This window comes from Staurois parvus, unplaced genomic scaffold, assembly GCF_062004578.1.
Source record: "Staurois parvus isolate SC_StPar_1 unplaced genomic scaffold, SC_StPar_1.0 ptg001090l, whole genome shotgun sequence".
Taxonomy (NCBI): domain Eukaryota; kingdom Metazoa; phylum Chordata; class Amphibia; order Anura; family Ranidae; genus Staurois; species Staurois parvus.
The window spans coordinates 2,724,514-2,746,377 of record NW_028318886.1 but is presented as its reverse complement, the minus strand read 5'-3'; the positions used below and the strand labels follow the sequence as shown (position 1 = coordinate 2,746,377).

Sequence of the window (21,864 nt, the reverse complement as noted above, 5' to 3'; positions counted from 1 at the left end):
CCAATGTAATCTGATTCTGCACATCGCACCGCATTTTGCAGACTGCTTTTGGGGTGTTGTTAACATACACTCCCACAGCGCTACGCATGAACGGGGTGTGATTCTGATGTGGGGTGGAATTTGCACTGAAAATACTGAATTCCGCACCGCATCGGTGTGAACCAGGGCTTACAGCTAACGCTACTGGCATTTTTAAAACACCCAGTGTGCATGAGGCCAGGGGATTTCCCTCACATTGGAAAGATAGCCTCTTACTTCCTGTTAAAGCAGAGTTCCACCTAAAAAAAAAAAATAAAAGTCAGCAGCAACAAAAACTGGAGCTGCTAACTTTTAAAATACAGCCACTTACCTGTCCCTCGGTCCAGCAGTGTCCTCACCACCGCTGGTTTCACTGGTCGTCTTCTCTCCCTGGCGCCGGCATCTTCAATGTGGGCACCTGGCTGTGACAGCTTGCGGCTTCACAGCCGGGTGCCCACTGTACAAGTGCGAGAAGTGCTGCTCTTTGTGAATGGCCCCGTAGTCTTCTGGGATCTGTCACATGTCCCAAAAGACTACAGGGAGGGAAGGACAACTTCTGCTTCCGATCGCCTAGGTGATCGCAGCAGAAGTTAGAGTGGGTACCTGCCAAATTCGGGTACCCGCTCTCCAAAGGTGCCAATCCTTAATGGGGAGTGGGGGACAAAGGCTTAAAATGGAACTTCCCCTTTTGGGTGGAGCTCCACTTTAAGTCAACAGGACAGGAAGTGATGGAGATCTTCCAATGAGACACAGATTGCAAAAAAGACAGGGTTTTAACATTTTACTACTGTACCCAAAATTAGACATAAAGGAAAAACTTTTGGCTTTAGAACTCCTTTAGAACTACTTTTTTCATATTATTGCCAATGAAATGAATTATTATACTATTATTATACAGGATTTATATAGCGCCAACAGTTTTTCAGCTTTACAATGGGAGAGCAAACAGTGCAGTTACAATACAATTGAATACAAGAGGAGTCAGAGGGCCCTGCTTGTTAAGAGCTTACAATCTAAAATGAGTGAACGCCTATACATCTTATGGGTTTGCAAAACACAAAAGCCCAGTGTTGATGAGACCCCACAGTGCACGTGTCAGATATTGTTTTTGGCCAGAGTTCAGCTTCATATACATTATATACTAATATGTGTACACAGTATATATAGGCATTTCTAGGTGACTATAAAGCTGGTGGCATTAGGCAGACCTGTATTAGGGCCAGTTCACACTACATGCATTTCAGTTGATTTTTTTCTGCATCCAAAAAGCACAGAAAGTAGGTTATATGGGTGTCAATGTCATAGTTCACATCAGTGCTTGCAGTTCCAGTGCATTCTGGTTGCAGAAAAAAAAAATAGTAGAACATGATGCATTTTTTTTTCTGCACAGAACTGTACTGAAACGCGGTAAAACATAAAAACTGCACTGGAAATTGAACAAAAAGGAGGGGAAAAATGAACTGGAATCATAAAAAAGCGCGCTGGAACGTACATGTCCATATTTAAATTGAACAAAAAGGAGGGAAAAAAAGAACTGGAATCATAAAAAAGCGCAGTGGAACGTACATGTTCATATTTAAATTGAACAAAAAGGAGGGGAAAAATGAACGGAATCATAAAAAAATGCACTGGAACGCATCAACGCACCAGAACGCATCAAAAACACACATGCGGAAACGCATCCAGAACGCCTCTGGACTGCGTTTCTATAGTGTGAACCGTTCCTTATAATGGGTATTAGTAATGGGTACATGGTGAGTAGTCTGGGGGTCACTCAGCTGCTCCTGGAGGACAGAACCATGTGTACTGGGTGAATGTCATTCATTTCTGTATTGGGGGGTCTCTCGAATCATCACATTTCACTTTCAGCACCAAGGACAACAGCCTTAGCCACGTACCGGAAGTCAGCCATCTTACTACTACTTTGAAGCCACCGGAAGTGAGTGTCTATGGACACAGGCGGCATGCTTGGTACGCCGCTTGTTCCGTGGTATGGCTTCTTTACGGTAATTTCCGCTTTCGTCACATAAGCATATGTCGGTACTGTCTGCTCCGTGACCCGGCCACCCGGACAGACAGAGCCCAACCAGGGGGACTCCAGGCTCCGCCTCCTCCATAATCAGAGTCCGGACATAGGCAGGTCCGTGCGTGGTGACATCACAGAGTTTATAAGAAGGCGGGTCAGCGCAGTTCCAGGCGACACAGTCACAGCTGCAGGGAAGATGGCGATGAGAGTGATGAGAGGAGCAGACACCGGGCTGAGGGGAGGCCCCGGCAACCCAGCTGTGCCAGCCGCCCGAGAGCACGTCCAGGCCGCCAGCCGAGACTACCTGTCCCAGCCCAGGCTCAGTGAGTGCGGGGGGAGGGGAGGAGGGGTCCTTGTGTGTCTGTGTTATCACTGGATGGTGGAAGGGGCCCAGACCTGGCTAGGGGTTTTGTTTGTATATATATACACATACATATGTGTGTAAAGAGAGAGAGCTGTGTGTATAATTTGTATATTTCCTAGGTTTCCAAGTAAGGAAGTCATTGCTGGGGATACTTCATTAACCCTTCAGTCCCCATGCACACAGGGCCTTCGTCCAGCTCTTCTGAACACCTTTGCTCCTGGCAGGATAAAAGCAGCGTTAAAAACTCGCCTATAGCTACATTTTGGCTAATGCGTTTAGGTATGTCAGGCATTTGGGCATTCATTTATTTGATTGGTCAAAATAATAACTTCTAGCCATTGAAGTGAATGAACACTCAAGTCAAACCCTCTCTCTTATACAAATAGATACAATGTTGCAATTTTTTCTTCTTCATATTCTAGTTCTTCTTTTTCTTCATATTCTATTTCTTCTGTCAAATATAATAGTGGAGCTCTCTGCAGGGACACCGCTATTATATTTGCCGGCCATAGACGGGACGAAAATCAGCCGACTTTTTTTTTTACCAATGGTGGTAACGTCGGCCGACTGAACAACTGATTTTTTGTTTTTCTAAAAAAAAAAAAAAACGGCCGGTTTTCTCCCCGTCTATGGCCTGCATTAGGCACGTTTGACATTTTTTTCCCCTGTCAAAATGGTCCTGATTGCACAAGTGATAACTTTTTCTGCCTGTAAACACCTATATGTGCATGGACACAAAGGAGGGGGGGGGGGATATAGAGGCAAGAAATGGCAAATACACTTAAAAATGGTGTTTTTGATGCCCAGTGTGCATGAGGCCTTATAGCTGCAGGTTGTGGGAATTGGCCCTCTCCCTTCCTTTAAAACTTATCACCAGAGAAAGCTTCCCGGTCATGTGATTGTTAATCATTTTCATGATGATCATGTGATCAGGAACCTGTACCCACCACCTCTTGATTGTTAAAGTGGATCTTTAAGTCATATAATAAAAATGGGCGGACAGGCAGGAATTTTAATGTTGAAGAGACATGCTTTGTCTTTTCTGCAATAAAGCTACTTAAAGCGGAGCTCCACCCAAAAGAGGAAGTTCCGGTTTAAGCCTTTGTCCCCCGCTCCCCATTAAGGATTGGCACCTTGGGGGAGCGGATACCCGAATTTGACAGATACCAGCTCGCACTTCCACTGCGATCACCTAGGGGAAGTTGTCCTCCCTCCCTGCCTGTAGTCTTCTGGGACACATGACAGGTCCCAGAAGACTACGGGGCCATTCACAAAGAGCAGCGCTTCTCACGCATGCGCAGTGAAGCCACAAGCTGTCACAGTCGGGTGCACACACTGAAGATGCTGGCGCCAGGGAGAGAAGATGGCCGATGAAACCAAGCGGTGGTGAGGACACGGCTGGACCGAGGGACAGGTAAGAGGCTGTATTTTAAAAGTCAGCAGCTACAGTTTTTGTAGCTGCCGACTTTTTATTTTTTTTTCAGGTGGAACTCTGCTTTAACTGCCTGTCCAGCCCTGTACAGTGAGCAGTGCAGCTCACTGTACAAATCCAGCAATGCCGAAGCTGACTGAACTCCCGCTCATGCGCGGGAGTGATGTTATCCCTGCTCGGCCAATGACAGCGGCTGGTCATCAAAACCTGGAAGCCAGGCGCTCAAAGATGCAGCGTCCCTCTGCTCCCTGCCCAGCTGCTGACATCGCTGGAACTGAGGTGAGTATGGTTCCGCTTTAACGGTGACCAGGAGTTGTCTGTACTAGGGGAGGGAAACAAGCACACTTCCAGCTCCAGCTTTTACACATGTACATGGCAGCTAAATGTAAAAGCCCACAGCCATGCTGCCAAATATTTCCATATTGCAGCTCTTACCCTGTCCACTTTTTGGCCTTGTTCACACAGGGCAGTGATATGCGTACCCTGTTCATGGGCATGTTTTGCTGGCATGAGGATGTACAGGTAGTCCCTTTCATGTCTATTGGGACAGAGTGGCTGCAGAGACACAGCTGCTGCTACCAGTGTGACATGTGTGGGTGCATGGCCCCAGATGCATCCTGGGTGAGTTCAGGGACGCACCCATATGGATGTCATAATGGGAGTAGCGCCTGCGTCCGTTCTGCCACTATGTCCCTATAGACATGCACCTGCACAGGGATGCCCAAAACACTTGTGCAGGTAAACATGGCCCAGCATGGATGTGATCATAATCATAGCTCTGTATTGGACACAGATGGTATATCCTCGTGTGAACAAGGCCTTTTAACTCCTTGGTGTATGCAAATATGTGTCCTCTTGGCAGATGGGCCTTGGCACTGAGGGGTCGCGTATTTGCATACCCAATGTAGACAAAATGTGCTGAGAGCACATGCCCTGCACGCTCCCAACACATTTAGCGGTGCCTCACAGAAAGGTCCCGATCGTTACTTGTGATCGGGAGCTTTATGATCATGTGACAGCCAATTACATGACCCTAAACCCCACCTCTTGACATCACAGACCTCCTATATGGCCAGCAGGCGCTAGCACCAAGGGGTTAAGTTTGACCAGCAGGCAAACAACTCCCCCCCTCCTTGATTTGACCCCACTAATGATTAGAAAAATGAATAAATGTTATTACAACAAAAGATGATCAAGAAAATTCTTATTGTATATATATGTAGCTTTGATTGTGGTCATCAGCTAGATGAGCAGGTCTGGTCAGTGACCCCAAGATCTGCCTGTCCTGGTAAGAAGCCGGGCAGAAGACACTTGACAATTGCAAAGTGGGAGGATTATTTTTTTTCCTCAGGAGTCAGACATTCTTTGGCTCAGATTTTTCAGCATGCTGTTAGGATTTTAGAACCTGATTTTCCTGCCTAAAACTGACATTGATGAATGTGACAGATTTCTGATCTGATATCTCTTGGAATGGGTGACAGTTATATGTCTGTGGGGGAGGAGATAACAGCTGGCTACATGGGGGGCATTACATTTGTAGTGATATTGCCTCATTCTGAATGTCGCTGGAAGTGACTGTCTGCATCACTCTTCTGCTTCCTTTCCTTTTATTTAAACACAAATGATTAGCCCAGTGTAGTGATTATGGCATAGTCTTATGGGGGAGGGGGAGGTTGCATTGAACCTGCCACATTTTATGTTTATGGGTGTTCTTAGTTTTTGGTAAAAGGTGATTATAACCTCTTGTAGTGTTCCTTAATTATCAAGAAGCGTAGATCTTACATTGTAGCAGTGACCTGCTAACATACACAATCAGTTTTAGACTTGAGTGACACCAGACGATTGTCTTTTTATATAAACGGTAACATTTGGCGCTGGTAATGTAGTAGTGTTGGAATCTGTGCTGCCTGGGGCTGGTTTGGAGTAATAAAAAGTATCAGCTCTCTGTTGTAGGTTTACACACTGAGCTGTTTACATGACATCAAGCCAAGTTTTCTTTCTAGCATTTACTGGAGGCCAGCTCTTCACCTGCTCAGCAACTTCTATAGTCTATGGAATGTATGAAGAATAGGGAAGTGAGATGGTGCATTGAAAGCTTGTATGTCATGTGATAGAACACATCACATGCTTTCCCATCATGTGACCATCACTCACCCCCCTCCTTCTCCATTCCTGTCCTCCTCCCCAGATGTCTGTTCCTGCACAGAGCAAATTGTGAAATCCTAGCTGTGTTCTGATATAGGAAGCTAATATTGTTCCAGTCATCATTTTGTAGAATATACATGTACCAATTTGCAGTTATATTCTAAAGGCACAATGGTGAAATATGCTGCGTGTATACATTGTAAAGGATTGTACAACAAATAAACCTCTTAGGGCTCATTACCACCTGATACAGTCTAATGCATTTTTAAACACCGCACAAACACATGTACAAGAAAAATGTATTTTAGTGAACCTAGTTTACACCATTGTGGTGTACAACACCATTTATTCACATGTAAACCTTGCAAAAAAAATCAAATTAATGAACACCCTACAAACACCACAAAAGTGCACTGCGAATGCATGTAAGCGCTCATGAAGGACAGTACACCAAATGCAGGGATTGTGTGAGGGCTCATACTCTGAAGAGTGATCTGCAGGAGACTGCTTTTCAGAGGGCATTTGACAAGCCTTGGGGAGGAGATATGTCACCTGTTCCCCGCCTAATTTAACCTTATAAGTGCCGCGCTAACGCGCCGCTACAGTGTGCTCCTTAAACGTCTGGTTTTACGGCCCCTGGTCACACATATGAAGAAAGCCTATACAAGCTCTTAGCTTTTTATTCAGACCAACGGCATCATGCAGTTAAAGCTCACCCAGAACCAGCACTACACAGCCTGCAAAGGTCTGTCTCTGTTAGGCTGTCATCTCATTACAGGCTAATCTGTGAATGAGAGAACTACAACTATCATCAGGCAGTGCGATCTACGGCCTGTAGTTCTCATTCAGTCACTGCCTTCACGTCAAGATACGGGCAGACAGCTACACTGACAGTCTGCAGGAGACTTGCAATGCACCCATAATCTGTTGATCACAAGTGCAATGCTTTACAGGCTCCTAATAAAAAACAATAAATGTACAATTTTTTACCTGTGCGTTTTTTTTTTTTAAGTTGAAATCCTTTAAAGACAGCCATAGATAGATTAAAGCTCAATAGGTTCAGCTGGGACTGGCTGAGATTCTATCCATGTATGGGCAGTCTGATTGTACCCAAGTCAATCCATCGATCGATTTGGGTACAATCAGCCTGTCTGATTTCTAGCATTTATTTACTGCCGGTGGCTATGGCCACTAGCAATAGTTGTATTCTGCTGGTCTGGAAAGCTCCCGATGCTTCTGATGTCATCTTAGCACACACGTACATATTTCAATGATTCTGAATTGTCTGATTTGTGCCTGTGCAGAGCCACCTTCAGAAGAACAGCCCTTAACTACAGGTGAAACTCGAAAAATTAGAATATCGTGCAAAAAGTTAATTTATTTCAGTAATGAAACTTAAAAGGTGAAACTAATATATGAGACTCATTACATGCAAAGCGAGATAGTTCAAGCCGTGATTTGTCATAATTGTGATGATTATGGCTTACAGCTCATGAAAACCCCAAATCCACAATCTCAGAAAATTAGAATATTGTGAAAAGGTGCAATATTCTCGGCTCAAAGTGTCCCACTCTAATCAGCTAATTAAGCCATAACACCTGCAAAGGGTTCCTGAGCCTTTAAATGGTCTCTCAGTCTGGTTCAGTAGGAGTCACAATCATGGGAAAGACTGCTGACCTGACAGTTGTGCAGAAAACCATCATTGACACCCTCCATAAGGAGGGAAAGCCTCAAAAGGTAATTGCAAAAGAAGTTGGATGTTCCCAAAGTGCTGTATCAAAGCACATTAATAGAAAGTTGTGTGGAAGAAAAAGGTGCACAAGCAGTAGGGATGACCGCAGCCTGGAGAGAATTGTCAGGAAAAGCCATTCAAAAGTGTTGGGGACTTTCACAAGGAGTGGACTGAGGCTGGAGTCAGTGCATCAAGAGCCACCGCACACAGACGGACCCTGGACATGGGCTTCAAATGTCGTATTCCTCTTGTCAAGCCGCTCCTGAACAACAAACAATGTCAGAAGCGTCTTACCGGGGCTAAAGAAAAACAGACCTGGTCTGTTGCTCAGTGGTCCAAAGTCCTCATTTCTGATGATAGCAACTTTTGCATGTCATTTGGAAACCAAGGACCCAGAGTATGGAGGAAGAATGGAGAGGCACACACTGCAAGATGCTTGAAGTCCAGTGTGAAGTTTCCACAGTCTGTGTTGATTTGGGGAGCCATGTCATCTGCTGGTGTTGGTCCACTGTGCTTCATTATGTCCAGGGTCAACACAGCCGTCTACCAGGAGATTTTGGAGCACTTCCTTCCGCAGACGAGCTTTATGGGGATGCTGACTTCATTTTCCAGCAGGACTTGGCATCTTCTCACACTGCCAAAAGCACCAAAACCTGGTTTAATGACCGTGGGATTACTGTGCTTGATTGGCCAGCAAACTCGCCTGACCTGAACCCCATAGAAAATCTATGGGGCATTGCCAAGAGAAAGATGAGAGATAAACCAAACCAAGTACTGAGTACATATGCATGCTTATACTTTTCAGAGGTCCGATATTGTTCTATGTACAGTCCTTGTTTTATTGATTGCATGTAATATTCTAATTTTCTGAGATTGTGGAATTGGGGTTTTCATGAGCTGTGAGCCATAATCATCACAACTATCTTACTTTGCATGTAATGAGTATCTCATATTAGTTTCACCTTTTAAGTTGCCTTACTGAAATAAATGAACTTTTGCATGATATTCTAATTTTGAGTTTCGCCTGTATAACTAGATGGCAAGCTCTAGGGAACAGGCTAGTAGTGATTGTCGTCATTGCTGCATACTGCTCTCTTCATACAGGATGATGGGTTACTTGGAGCCAGATGTGCACACAATTTCTGTGTAACCTTTGTGCTCAACATACTGGGAGTTGTAATTCCTTAGTAGCTAGATGGGTGTAGTTTGTGGTTCCCCTCTGTACATGCATGTGAATTTGCGGGACCAGATTGGAACACAGAGCTCATCTGTTCCCATTGCTGAGCCCAGTTTAGCAGAGGTGATATTACCATCTGAGTGTGAACAACCCCCCCTCCTCCTCAGACCATACCCTAATTTGGTCAAACATATTCGTTGATCCTTAGCCTACAGGGGGAAGGGGTGATAACAAGAGACCTCATCTACTAGACAAGCACTGTAGTCTCATTGTCAATAGGTACCCACCCACATCATGTCCAAAGCTGAGTGGCTGTGCCTGGCATGGCTGTCAATCAAAAGGTAACGTCTCTAACAATAGCTGTCGGTGACCTGGAGACTGGGAATTTCCAGCCCTGAATGTTCCACCTTCAGGTACAATGTTCAAATCTCCTCTACTTGCTGGATGATGAAAGTCCGAGAAGGCTTCTCCGAATCACCACTAGTCTATTTAGCATTTGCAGTCAGTCGAGGCTAGGTTCACACTATTGCGGGTGGTTGCAGGTATCACTGCTGTTCCTGCAACTGCCCACGCTGCTCCGTATAGATGCCTGAGGCTGCCATTCATTCTTAATGGCACCCCTACGCATTTAAAAATGCAGAACATTTGTGGATGCGGGAACTGCTAGGAAATTAAGTTTCAAAACCACTGCTGTTTAGAAATGGATTCAAGAACCTTCATCCTACATGAAACGCAGGCACAGCAGCCCATTCAATTGGACAATGCGGCTCATGTGTTGCATGACCATTCAACACATTGTTTCGCCACAACTTGAAACCAGATGAAAGTAGCTACTAGTAGTATATACTGTATTTACTATCAGTTCTTTGGAATGTGCACATTCTTGACCATCAGGGTACACCGTTTTGTGTGGGTTTACCACTGCCTTTATCTGGATTATGTTGTATAAACATTGAATATTGTCAGAGTTACAAGATTGTGGGATGTGTCACCATTGTTGTCCTGAACAATTGCCGTAATGTGATATTAATCCCTCAGATTATTTATTTATTACAGGTACTTGTATAGCGCCATCAATTTACGCAGTGCTTTACATATATATATATATATATTTGCAAGCTGCAAAAGAAACTCATCAGTATTTATTTATTACAAGTACTTGTATAGCGCTGTCAATTTACGCAGCGCTTTACATATATATTGTACATTCACATCAGTCCCTATCCCTCAAGGGGCATATAATCTAAGGTCCCTAACTCACCTTCATACATACACATAGTAGGGCCAATTTAGACAGGAGCCAATTAACCTACCAGTATGTCTTTGGAATGTGGGAGGAAACCGGAGTACCCAGAGGAAACCCACGCAGGGAGAACATGGAAACTCCAGGCAGGTGGTGCCGTGGTTTGGATTCGAACCAACAACCCTAGTACTGCCAGGCGGAAGTGCTGACCATTTAGGCACTGTGCTGCCCCCAGTTTGAGCTATTTCAATGGCTTATTCAGTTACTTAGTATGCAGCTTCTTCATCTATTAATCCTTACCTATGTTCCTGTTTAAAGCAGTATTAAACTCTAAACCAAAATGTAATATGTTGCACTTTACCAATCCTTAGAAGTGGTGGCTGCTTTCTTTTTTTTTTTCTTGTCTTTTTACTGTCTGTTTTCACCTGAGAATCTGGCCAGTTACACAACTCCTGTATTAGGCTCCATGAACACGAGCCTATCCTTACCGCCAACCGCGGGCAAAACGCAGCCGGCGGTCAGAACGTTCCTATCCTGAACACGATTATTCCGCATTCAGGAGAGGGAGGTTTAACCTCACCTAACCACAGCAACCAAACTCGAGCTCACGCTTTAAAATAAGTTATAGCAAACTGTTTTTTCCTTTTAGAATATAGGATTTAGATAATATAAGAATAAATAAAAGCTGATTATTGTAAGCCACCCTGTCGATGGTAAGTGGTTTGTCTCATCCATGGAAACTGATGTATACATCTGGAAGAGCGCTTGTTCTTTTGAAAAACTGATTTCAGCCTCATGTACATTGCTGAGCTTTTGGTGTATTTTTGCTAAAGTCTCTGAACTGAACTCAGTAAAATATGTGTGTTTTCATGTACACATAGGCTTTTACCACAGTTTAGTAGTAGCAGAGTTTAGGGGCAGATAATATGCATTCCAATCCTGAATGCAGAAGAATTGCATTCAGGAGAGGAAAGTTTTTGGCCAAAAAACGCTAATTGCAGTGTAAACGCGTCTAAACACTAGCCACGTTTAGCACTTGGACGATTATTCATGTCAATGAAAAATTTGCTGGCCAATCAAATGAAAAAATGTTTAAGCGATAAACGCGAGTAAACCTAATACCGCATTTATACACGCCATATTTAGTATTTTTCTGCTGCCAGGAGAGCTAAACGTCTAGGGGAGTTCATGTGTACATGAGGCTTTACTGGCTGGATCAGATGAAAATAGAAGAAAGCCTAAAGAAAACGAATGCAGCCATTGCATCTAAGGCTTCATGCACTCTAGTTTATTGTAAATGCGGATTCTTCTGGGAAAATCAGCGTTAAAAACTCACCTAAGCTGCATTTTTTCAAACCAATTTAGGTGAGTTTAGCAGCATTTGGTGTTTGGGAGTTTGATTGGCCAGAATTTTAATTTATTCTGGGCACTAAATTGAATAAATGCTGAAGTGCTAAACTCGCCTAGTGTTTTAAATACCGGTAAACTCTTGTCTTGAGTGCAGTTTTTGCACTTTCAGAGAAACGCCAGTACAATCAGCTGCTTGTGAACTTCTCTAAACGACTGTGTACATGGACACATAGGATAACTGCTCCTAAACGTCAGTGTAGCAAATGCAGTGTACATGAGGCCTAAGAATTGGTAAGCTGCAATATAATATTTGCTTTTAGGTTTAATACTGCTTTAAGCTGGTGCCTTGATCACTGCCCCAGGTTTCCTGTTTCAGGGTGGCTCCTTTCTCTTGCAGTTTCTTATGGAGCCACTATTGAATGCAAGGACGAGTGATGCGTCTCCCTACACTGTGTGACATAATAAACACACCACCTCTTAGCTTAGAAGGGCAAGACACTCCCTTGCTCCTACCCCCCCTTATCTCCATGCTAACACACTGACTGGAGACTGTGCTGTCCACTGTTAAACATAGTTTGCTGTGGAATGTTTATTGTATTGTGTTCAAACTGTTAAGTGAATAACAGCTGAATATTTAATGCAGTTGTAAAGTAATTTTTTCCTAAAACGAACATGTTAAACTTGCCTGCTCTGTGCAGTGGTATTGCACAGAGCTAGCCCAATCCTCCTCTTCTAGGGTCCTTCCTATGGTGGCACACTTGCGGGCTCACTCCCGAGGCAAGTTGCGTGCGTTTTTGTTCTTTTTTTTTTTTTGGTTGGTATTGTTCCCCTTAGACGTGCTGGCACTAAAGGTACCAGATCACAAATATATACTCCACTTGTTGTGCAACTCCGTCATTCAAAAAATGTTATGCATTCTTTTCACATAATTCCAGATGTCCTGTGTTTGGACAGTGGGCACATTAACTTCACCATCTCCCCTTGCCCAGTCATAGAATGCTTTGTATTCTTTTAAAAGAATACAAGACATTTTCAGAATGGAGGAGCTGCAGAGTGAACAATTTGCACTGATCATTGTGCTACAGCCCCAACTGACCATTTCAGTGGCAAAATATCAGCACTTTATCACTTTCAGAGGATGTGTTCTATCAAAAATCTAACAGATTTCAGGAACAAATCAGCAGCCACAAGTAAGACACGTTATTAGAGGTATGTTATTGGTACCTAGTTAATACCCCAATACTGTTTTTGCCCACAGTTCAGCTTTAAAGTCACTGTCAGCCTGCCCATGTAGGGCAAATTAACAGCGTCTCTGGACGACCTCAATATACAAGTGAAACTAAAAAAATTAGAATATCGTGTAAAAGTTAATTTATTTCAGTAATGCAACTTAAAAGGTGAAACTAATATGAGATAGACTCATTACATGCAAAGCAAGATAGTTCAAACCGTGATTTCTCATAATTGTGATGATTATGGCTTACAGCTCATGAAAACCCCAAATCCACAATCTCAGAAAATTAGATTATTACATGCAATCAATAAAACAAGGATTGTACATAGAACAATATCGGACCTCTGAAAAGTATAAGCATGCATATGTACTCAGTACTTGGTTTGGGCCCCTTTTGCAGCAATTATTGCCTCAATGCGGCGTGGCATGGAAGCTATCAGCCTGTGGCACTGCTGAGGTGTTATGGAAGACCAGGATGCTTCAATAGCGGCCTTCAGCTCTTCTGCATTGTTCGGTCTCATGTCTCTCATCTTTTTCTTGGCAATGCCCCATAGATTCTCTATGGGATTCAGGTCAGGCGAGTTTGCTGGCCAATCAAGCACAGTAATTGAAGCAGGTTTTGGTGCTTTCGGCAGTGTAGGTAGGTGCCAAATCCTGCTGGAAAATGAAGTCAGCATCTCCATAAAGCTGCAGAAGGAAGCATGAAGTACTCCAAAATCTCCTGGTAGATGGCTGCGTTGACCCTGGACTTGATGAAGCACAGTGGACTTTTGAATGGCCTTTTCCTGACAATCCTCTCCAGGCTGTGGTCATCCCTGCTGCTTGTGAACCTTTTTCTTCCACACTCTTCCCTTCCACATAACTTTCTATTAATGTGCTTTGATACAGCACTTTGGGAACATCCAACTTCTTTTGCAATTACCTTTTGAGGCTTTCCCTCCTTATGGAGGGTGTCAATGATGGTTTTCAGCACAACTGTCAGGTCAGCAGTCTTTCCCATGATTGTGATTCCTACTGAACCAGACTGAGAGACCATTTAAAGGCTCAGGAACCCTTTGCAGGTGTTATGGCTTAATTAGCTGATTAGAGTGGGGCATTTTGAGCCGAGAATATTGCACCTTTTCACAATATTCTAATTTTCTGAGATTGTGGATTTGGGGTTTTCATGAGCTGTAAGCCATAATCATCACAATTATGACAAATCACGGCTTGAACTATCTTGCTTTGCATGTAATGAGTCTATCTCATATATTAATCACCTTTTAAGTTGCATTACTGAAATAAATTAACTTTTGCACGATATTCTAATTTTTCGAGTTTCACCTGTACGTGCCTTACCTATGCTTCTTTGCAGAAGGAGACATTACACAGAACCAGGGGTGGACTGACCATTTGGAAACTCGGGCACTGCCCGAGGGCCCGGGGTCAGTAGGGGGCCCCATGAGATGCCCCTGGTACCTTTTTCAAAGGCGTTTTTGAGTTTGGGCAAGGACACAGGTGCCCCATGATCCCCTATTGCCCGGGGGCCCCATGAGTTCTCAGTCCGCCCCTGCACAGAACATTTAGGTATGGAGGTGCATGCGACCTGCTCCCCTGTAACAGTGCCTGGGCTTGTCACTAGGCCAGAGCCCTGCCATTTGACTAGGAGAGAGACGTCACTGCTCTTTGGGTTGCTAACAAAGCCAACTATAAGCCCTGGTTCACACCAGTGTAGCTTTGAAATCTCACTACTTCAGCTCGATTTCATTTAACAGATGTTAGTGCAAGCTGCAGAAGTTGCAGAAAAGTAGTGTAGGAACCTTTTTCAAATTTATTGCGACTTGAACGGTTCCATTGCCGCAAATGCGGTGCGACTTGTTATGAGATTTTACACTGTCAAATCGCATGACAAATCGCATTGATGTGAACCAGGGCTAAAGGCGCAAGGAATTCTAGGGGAGCATAATATGGGGGTCAGAGATGCCCTTACAGGGACATTTATCTTGCCTTGCATGGACAAGTGACTGTATCTAATATATTGCAGCAGAGTCCTTGGATATGGTGGCTGCATTTTTCACCTGAACATTTGCCAGTTACGCACTTCTGTCCTGTGGTGAGAATGATCACTCACTGTACTGTATATATGGATCTGTGGAGGATCATCTTTGTCACTCTAGTTTGCTCTATTCTGATTTGGACTACAGAACACCTCCCGCTTCACACACAGGAAGTTAAAGGCTCATTGAAGTTTTGGCAGGAACAATGTATTTTTTGCATTTGTCAGATATGACAAAACGTGTATTTTAATCTAACAGATCAAAAGGCAGCAAATAAGTGAGCGTCATTGTTATGGTTTACATAACACATTAAGGGTCCACGTTGTCTGATATCCACTACTTAATTACCAGACAAAAATGATAGCACCGCTAATTAAACATTTAATATTCTATCCCAAACAAAGGAGCCATAAAACTGTATCTTGAAGCATGGCTGAGGCTATGGCTGGGTTAGGGCTAATCCTAGCACCTAACCCATGGCCTTGTAAATCTGTATGCCAGCCTTATATTGGCAAAAAAATATCTGAGCATCTGATAATGTTCATGACTGACTCTCTTCCTGACATGCAGCCACCTGTATTTTGTAAATGCACAATGAAAATTTCCCCACCAGTCATGTCAGTCAGTACTCTTGCAGGAGTGCATGCAAGTCTCTGCTAGATCAGAACATGTCTTCTATGCATGTTGTGTTTTTTTTCTTTTTTTTTTATATAAAAATGAAGTATATTTACAGTTTACCTGCAGCACACAAGTCACTTATCACACTGTCTTTATTGCAACTCTACAGTGCAGTGGAATAAGTAACTTCATTTTGAGGTAGATTATATGGTTCATGAAAATGGTTAGTTGTTTCATTGTCCCGTGACGGCTTGCTTCCTGGAAAAATGAGGATTTCAATTCTGGGTGACACAACGCTTAAAGAAGAGGAAATAAAATCTCTGCCTAGAGGTGGATAGTCTGTACTCAGAGGAAGTGTAAAAAGAAAGTCTCTAAAAAGAAGAGCAATGGTCTCATCCCTCTTATGTCCTGTAAATGATGCAGTCTTTGGATTCCCGTACATAGTTGTGTCTTTGGGCCTAGACAATGCAGGCAATTTTCAGTTGCGTTAGACATATATTTGTGCATAATTATTAAGATAGAATATGGGAAACAAACCTGACTTGTGATCTGTAGACCAACAATAGGAGTCAGTACACAGGCTCTTTTGCAGTGCAAATGTTCTTGACAGTAGGAGAGAGAAGAGCGATCACCCATCTGTCTGCTTCTTTGTCACTGTCCAGTCAACAGGCTTAAAGTAGAATTCCAGTGAAAACCTAACTAATCTTAAAAATGCTCCCTCCCCCCTCCTAACACATATTCTGACTAACATGTAAGAAAAGATCTGTATACTTGTTTTCAGGCAACTTCCATCCAGTCATGTGATAAGCTCCTTTGTCAGCCAGGGCCGGCTACAGGGGAAAAGAGGGAGCACCGACAAGATGGTCTATAGTAAGCCTATGGATGACGTTACTGCTCCTGGTCATTTCCAGGCGTTGAGCACTTTCTCCGTTCCCCTGCAGCCACTGCTGGATGACACGGGAGATCGAGTGACCAAACTGGAGCAGCTCGAAAAGTAAGTATACAGGTTATACATGGGTTAGTCAGAATAAGTGATGAGAATGGGGGGGGGGCATTTTTAAGTAGTTGGGTTTTGATCAAAATTCCAGTTTAAGGTGGGTTCTTCACCCCACCTTCCAATGCAGCAGCATCATTGGTGCTGCTGCTTTGGAAGTCAAGGGCCTGGCTACATAGCCTGGCAGAGTTCCCTGATCACAAGACTGGCTAAACCATTTCCATATACTGTACTAAGCTGCATTTAACTGCTTTCCTGGAGTTGAGCCCTGTTTGTGGATTGACTTTAAGAAGAGCTTTATCCATAACCATTTGTTAACAAAAGAACATACATTCCACATTAATAATTATGCTACCAAAATTAGTATGTGTTGTAAATTGCCTCAAACATTGCTCTTGTTTCTTCTTGCTGGATGCTGCCATTTGGTTGAAGCTGAGAGCAGTCCCTTCCTTATTGGAAACTCTCCCCCTCTCTTTGGTCTCAAAAACTGTTAATTTCTGTAATTAACCACTTGCCCTCCAGAGGATTTACCTCCCTTCCTGTCCAGGCCACTTTGTGTTATAGTGCCGCGTTACTTTAACTGACAATTGCGTGGTCATGCAACGCTGCACCCAAATGAAATTTCCATCCTTTCCCCATGAATTTAGCTTTGTTTCGGTGGTGTTTGATCGCCTTTTGCGGTTTTTATTTTTTGCGCTTTAAAAAAAACCCAACAATTTTGAGTAAAAAAACAATATTTTTGACTTTTTTTTTTTTTTAAACACGTCCAGTAAAAAAATTAAAAAAATCAAATTTCATCATAAATGTAGGCCAAAATGTATTCTGCTACATGTCTTTGCTAAAAAAAAATCCCAATATCTGTAAATTAATTGGTATATGTTAAAGTTATAGCGTTTACAAATGGCGGTATAGATACTGGGATTTTGTTTAATTACTTTTGCTAGTAATGGCGGCGATCAACTTATAGGGGCACTGTGGCTGACATTCTGACACATCCCCCCCCATCTGGAGTTGCTCGGCAATCACTGGCCAGGACCCGGTGATTGACAGCCGAGGCCGTGAATGGCAGCGCAGGTAGAGCCTACCTGGAAATGCAAAGTCATGTATATATGCATGTGATTTTGAGTACCTGTGCCACCCTGTAGCAGTGATTCTGCTATAGGGCAGACGGGAAGCGGTTAAAATGTGTGCATTTCCAGCCTTAATATGTATGTATTGGTCAAGATAGGAAAGCTGACAAAGCTTTACACCGGATGACAGACTGTGCACAGCACAGTCATCCAGAGTAGTGTGCTTACAGTGAAGCGCACACCCCCTGCCTCCTAGTAAAACACTCCCTACAAATAGTTAACCCTTTGATTGTCCCTCATATTAACCCCTTCCTGCCCAGTGCCATTAGTACAGTGTCAGTGCTTTTTTTAAGCACTGAGCACTGTATTAGTGTCACTGGGGATGTCAGTGACACCAAGGCAGTTCCCTCCAGTGTCAAAATGTCTGCCGCAGTCTCACTAAAAGTCACTGATCACCGCTATTACTAGCACAAAAAATAAATCCCAGTATCTATACCGCCAATTGTAAATGCTATAACTTTCACATAAACCAATTTATTATACAGAGTTTATATAGTGCCAAAAAGTTTGCTCAGCGCTGTACATTATAGTGGGGGACAGTACATGAGACAATACAGTAACAAAACAATACACGAGGGGGTCAAGGGCCCTGCTCTTTTGAGCTTACAATCTAGGAGGGGGAGATAGTGGTACAGGAGGAAGAGGCTGCGGGGGATAGAGTGGTAGGAGGAGTGGAGGAGATTGGCTGTTAGGTGAGGGCGGGGTAGGCTTCCCTGAAGAGATGGGTTTTCAGGGTGCGCCTAAAGGTGAGGAGGCTAGGTGACAGTCTGATGGATTGGGGTAGTGAGTTCCAGAGGATGGGGAAGTCCTGGAGAAGTCCTGCAGTCTGGTGTGGGACGAGGAGACCAGGGTATTTGGGTATCAGGTCGGTAGGTAGTTTGGGGCAGTGTTATGAATGGCTTTGTACGCCATTGTTAGTAGTTTGAATTTAATGCGTTGGGCAATCGGAAGCCAGTGGAGGGAATGACAGAGGGGGGTGGCGGTTGGTAAGGTATTGCAAATTTTTTTTAGCAAAGATACATCGCAGAATACATTTTGGCAAACCAATTAATTTACACGTATTGGGATTTTTTTTTTGTAGCAAAGACGTGTCGCAGAATACAATTTTTTTACTGGACATGTTTAATAGCAAAAAGTCCAAAATATTGGGGTGGTTTTTTTCTTCTCAAAATTGTCGGTCCTTTTTTTTTTTTTTTTTTTTTTTATAATACAAAAAAATAAAATCTGCACAGGTGATCAAATGCCACCAAAAGAAAGCTGAATTCGTGGGGAAAAAAAGGACGGAAATTTCATTTGGGTGCAGCGTTGCATGGCCTGGTCAGGAAGGGGGGTAAATCCTCTGGAGGGCAAGCGGTTAAGAGTTGCTTTGGCTAACATTTGCACGGATCTGGCTACAGTAAACAAGGATACAGCAGTTCAAGCTCCACTGTAAATTGCAGTGCCTTACTGATAAAGTGAAGTGGAGCAGGTACGTAGTGTATTAGTCTTTGTAAAGCAGCAGATGTGTGAGACGAAACAGCATAGTACTGCTAAGGGAGGCCGTTGTGGCCACAGTGTACATTATGAAGAGTTTCACATTCCTCACATACATGCCATCTTACACTATAGGCAGAACAGGAGAGATGATGGGCCACATAGCATTCTTCTACAGAGATCTGGTAATAAAACTAAATATTGTAGAATAGCTTTCAAAAATTCAGATGCTTAGAATGTTCAGGAAGTGGAACGTAGTAAAGGCAACAGCCGTTAGTGATCATTGGGGACCCAGCTCTGATCCTTATTCACACTTGAATCCTTCATTTCTCATCACACAAAAAGCATGATCAGCGTGTGTAGAGGATAGGGTAACCTAAAACCACCCTTATTCCTTTTGGCTGCTTTTGATGTGGCAGAGTTTAGCGCTTTTAAGCCTCTACTGGTAAGGTGTCGGCAACTAAACTCATCACTTTGCCTGACTACACTGACAGTTATGCAGCTTAAAGTGAAACTTCAGGCAGAAAATGAAGTCCTGCTAGATCACTTTATGCTGGCCCCTTTTGTAGGTATAGCTATGTAAAATATTAAAGATAAGTATCTATACTGTTTAAAATACAGTAATAATCTCTCACCCTGCTATGCACATGCTCAGTTGCTCTCTATATTTCAGCACTGTGCCGAATTTGTTGATTCCAGCAAGAAGAAACAGGAACAATGATGGAGGCAATTTCCAGCACACACTAATTTTGGTAACATAATTATTAATGTGGAATGTATGTTCCTTTGTTAAAGAACATTAATTTTTATCAAGTTATGGGTAAAGTTCCACTTTGTCTGTGCTTCCCCACTGATTAAATTTTGAAAGTATAATATTATTATTATTATACAGTATTTATAAAGCACCAACATGAACCTGTTTATTCAATGGCTGCTGCCAGAGTCCCTGTGAGAAGAGGAAGAAAGGGGGAGAGAAGACTGAAGCCGAGCCCCACGCTGGATTGTTGACAGGCTCGGGTAAGTGTTTAGATGGGAGGGAAATAGTGGGCTGTGGTGTTGTTGCAGGGAATGCATTGGGATGAATTCACACTATACTGCAGAGTTGTTTTTTTTTTTTTAGTTTTGAATAAACACGAGAAGTGTACAAAAGGTAAGTTCACTGTAATGTAGGAGATTGCGATGCGTTGTTCTGCCTTATATTGCAGTGGGGTTCGGCGTGGTGCCCTGCGATAAAATGCAGCACTAGGCTGTGTTGCAGTGTGAATAGAACATTTATATATCTGACTCCCTTCTCTCCACTCCATCCTGCCACAGTATGTGACTTGTATATGAACCCCTTCACAGCTGCACAATAAAGTATCTAATGTATCATTACCATGCTCTGTGTTTGAGACCCTCAATACTAGCATGTTTCTTTGCAAAAAAAAAAAAAAACTTGCAAAAATAAGATCTCAGTGTCTACTTTTCCATATGGCCCCTTTCACACTGATGGTCCGATCGGGTTCGCCTGTCACTTTTTAAGGCGGACCCGATTGTACCATCTATAGACCTCCTATGGACACATGTCCGCTGACACCCGCCTGCAGCCGATCCGATCCTCTGCGCCAAAAACAGCCGGATGGGGATTCGTTCCCCATCCGTCTTGTGAATCAGATCAGATGGTAGTCGGATGGAAACACAGGTGGTCCGTTTCCATCTGACAGCCCCATAGAAGACAGCGGGCAGTGTCTGTGTCTGCTCTGAAGTGGAGCAGACACAGAGCTGTCATCCGCCCGCTCAGCAGGGATCAGTGGAGAGATCCCTCGCTGAGCAGGCTGTTCCACTGATGGCTCTGCCCCATCTGAAAGGGGACTAAAAGGGTTCATTTTGGGAGTTTTCATTCTGTCCTGATACTTATTTACAAATACCATGTTTCCCCGAAAATAAGACACTGTCTTATATTTTGTTTGGCTCAAAAAAGCACATTAGAGCTTATTTTTGGGGTAGGTCTTATTTGTTAAATGTCCAGGTGTGGACAGGGGGTGCAGAGGTGAGCTGCAGGCAGTTGTGGATGAGGGTTACTATGGAGAGGGCCGGCTGATGACAGTTGTGAGCTGCAGTCAGGTGTTGCAGGGGTGCCTTGACAGGTGAGTTTCAGACAGGGTGCAGATATGAGCCACAGACAGGGTGCAGGGGTGAGCTGTGGCTGGGGGGTGTGAAGGTGGGTTGCAACTCGGCTCACCTCTGCACCCCCCCAGCTGCAGCTCACCTATGTACCCTGTCTGCAACTCACCTGACTCAATTTACCTCTGCAACACCTGACTGCAGCTCACCTTTGCACATCCCCCCTCCCCCTCCACTACCCCCATATGGTTAGCTAGCTTTGCAAAACAGAGCTGTCAGCAGCTGGCCCCTCTCTATAGTAACTCCCGTTTCAGGTCCTATCTTCCCACACAGTGCACCAAGTGCACTTACCACTCCGCCTCTTCCCCACTGGCCGGTGATTACCCCTGGGGCATCGGCTTCCATGCCCCGCCCCTAAACACACTGCATACTGCACCCGCAGATATCTGTTCCTTCCCTGTCCCACAGTGAGTACAGGGGTAGGGAGGTTCTGTGGGAGCGGATGGTGGTGTCACTTCAGCCACGCTTCTTTGTTTATAAGAGACAGTAGATATGGGTGTGTGCAGGGCCAGTGGTGGAATGGTGTTCCGCCATGTTCCGGCTAAACAAAAGCCCTGATCACAACTAGGTCTTATTTTAGGGGTAGGTCTTACACTTTAGCAATTCCCAAAAATAGCACTAGGGGTAGTAAGTGAAGTATGTGTTTTTTTTTTTGTTTTTTTTTGGGGGGGGGGGTTGTATTTGAAAATATATGTAAGTATTGTAATACATTGCTTAAGTTGGCTGCAT

General features: G+C 43.7%; 1 protein-coding gene across 1 annotated transcript in view; it reads left to right on the top strand.

Moving 5' to 3' along the window:
- The first annotated feature begins 2,092 nt into the window (after positions 1 to 2,092).
- The window catches only part of ATP6V1B2 (ATPase H+ transporting V1 subunit B2), a 61,037-nt gene continuing 41,265 nt past the window's right edge, over positions 2,093 to 21,864 (top strand). Inside the window, exon 1 of the mRNA XM_089658724.1 lies at positions 2,093 to 2,367. Coding sequence (XP_089514850.1) covers positions 2,241 to 2,367 — 127 coding nt within the window. The 5' untranslated portion in view covers positions 2,093 to 2,240. The remainder of the gene's footprint in view (positions 2,368 to 21,864) is intronic.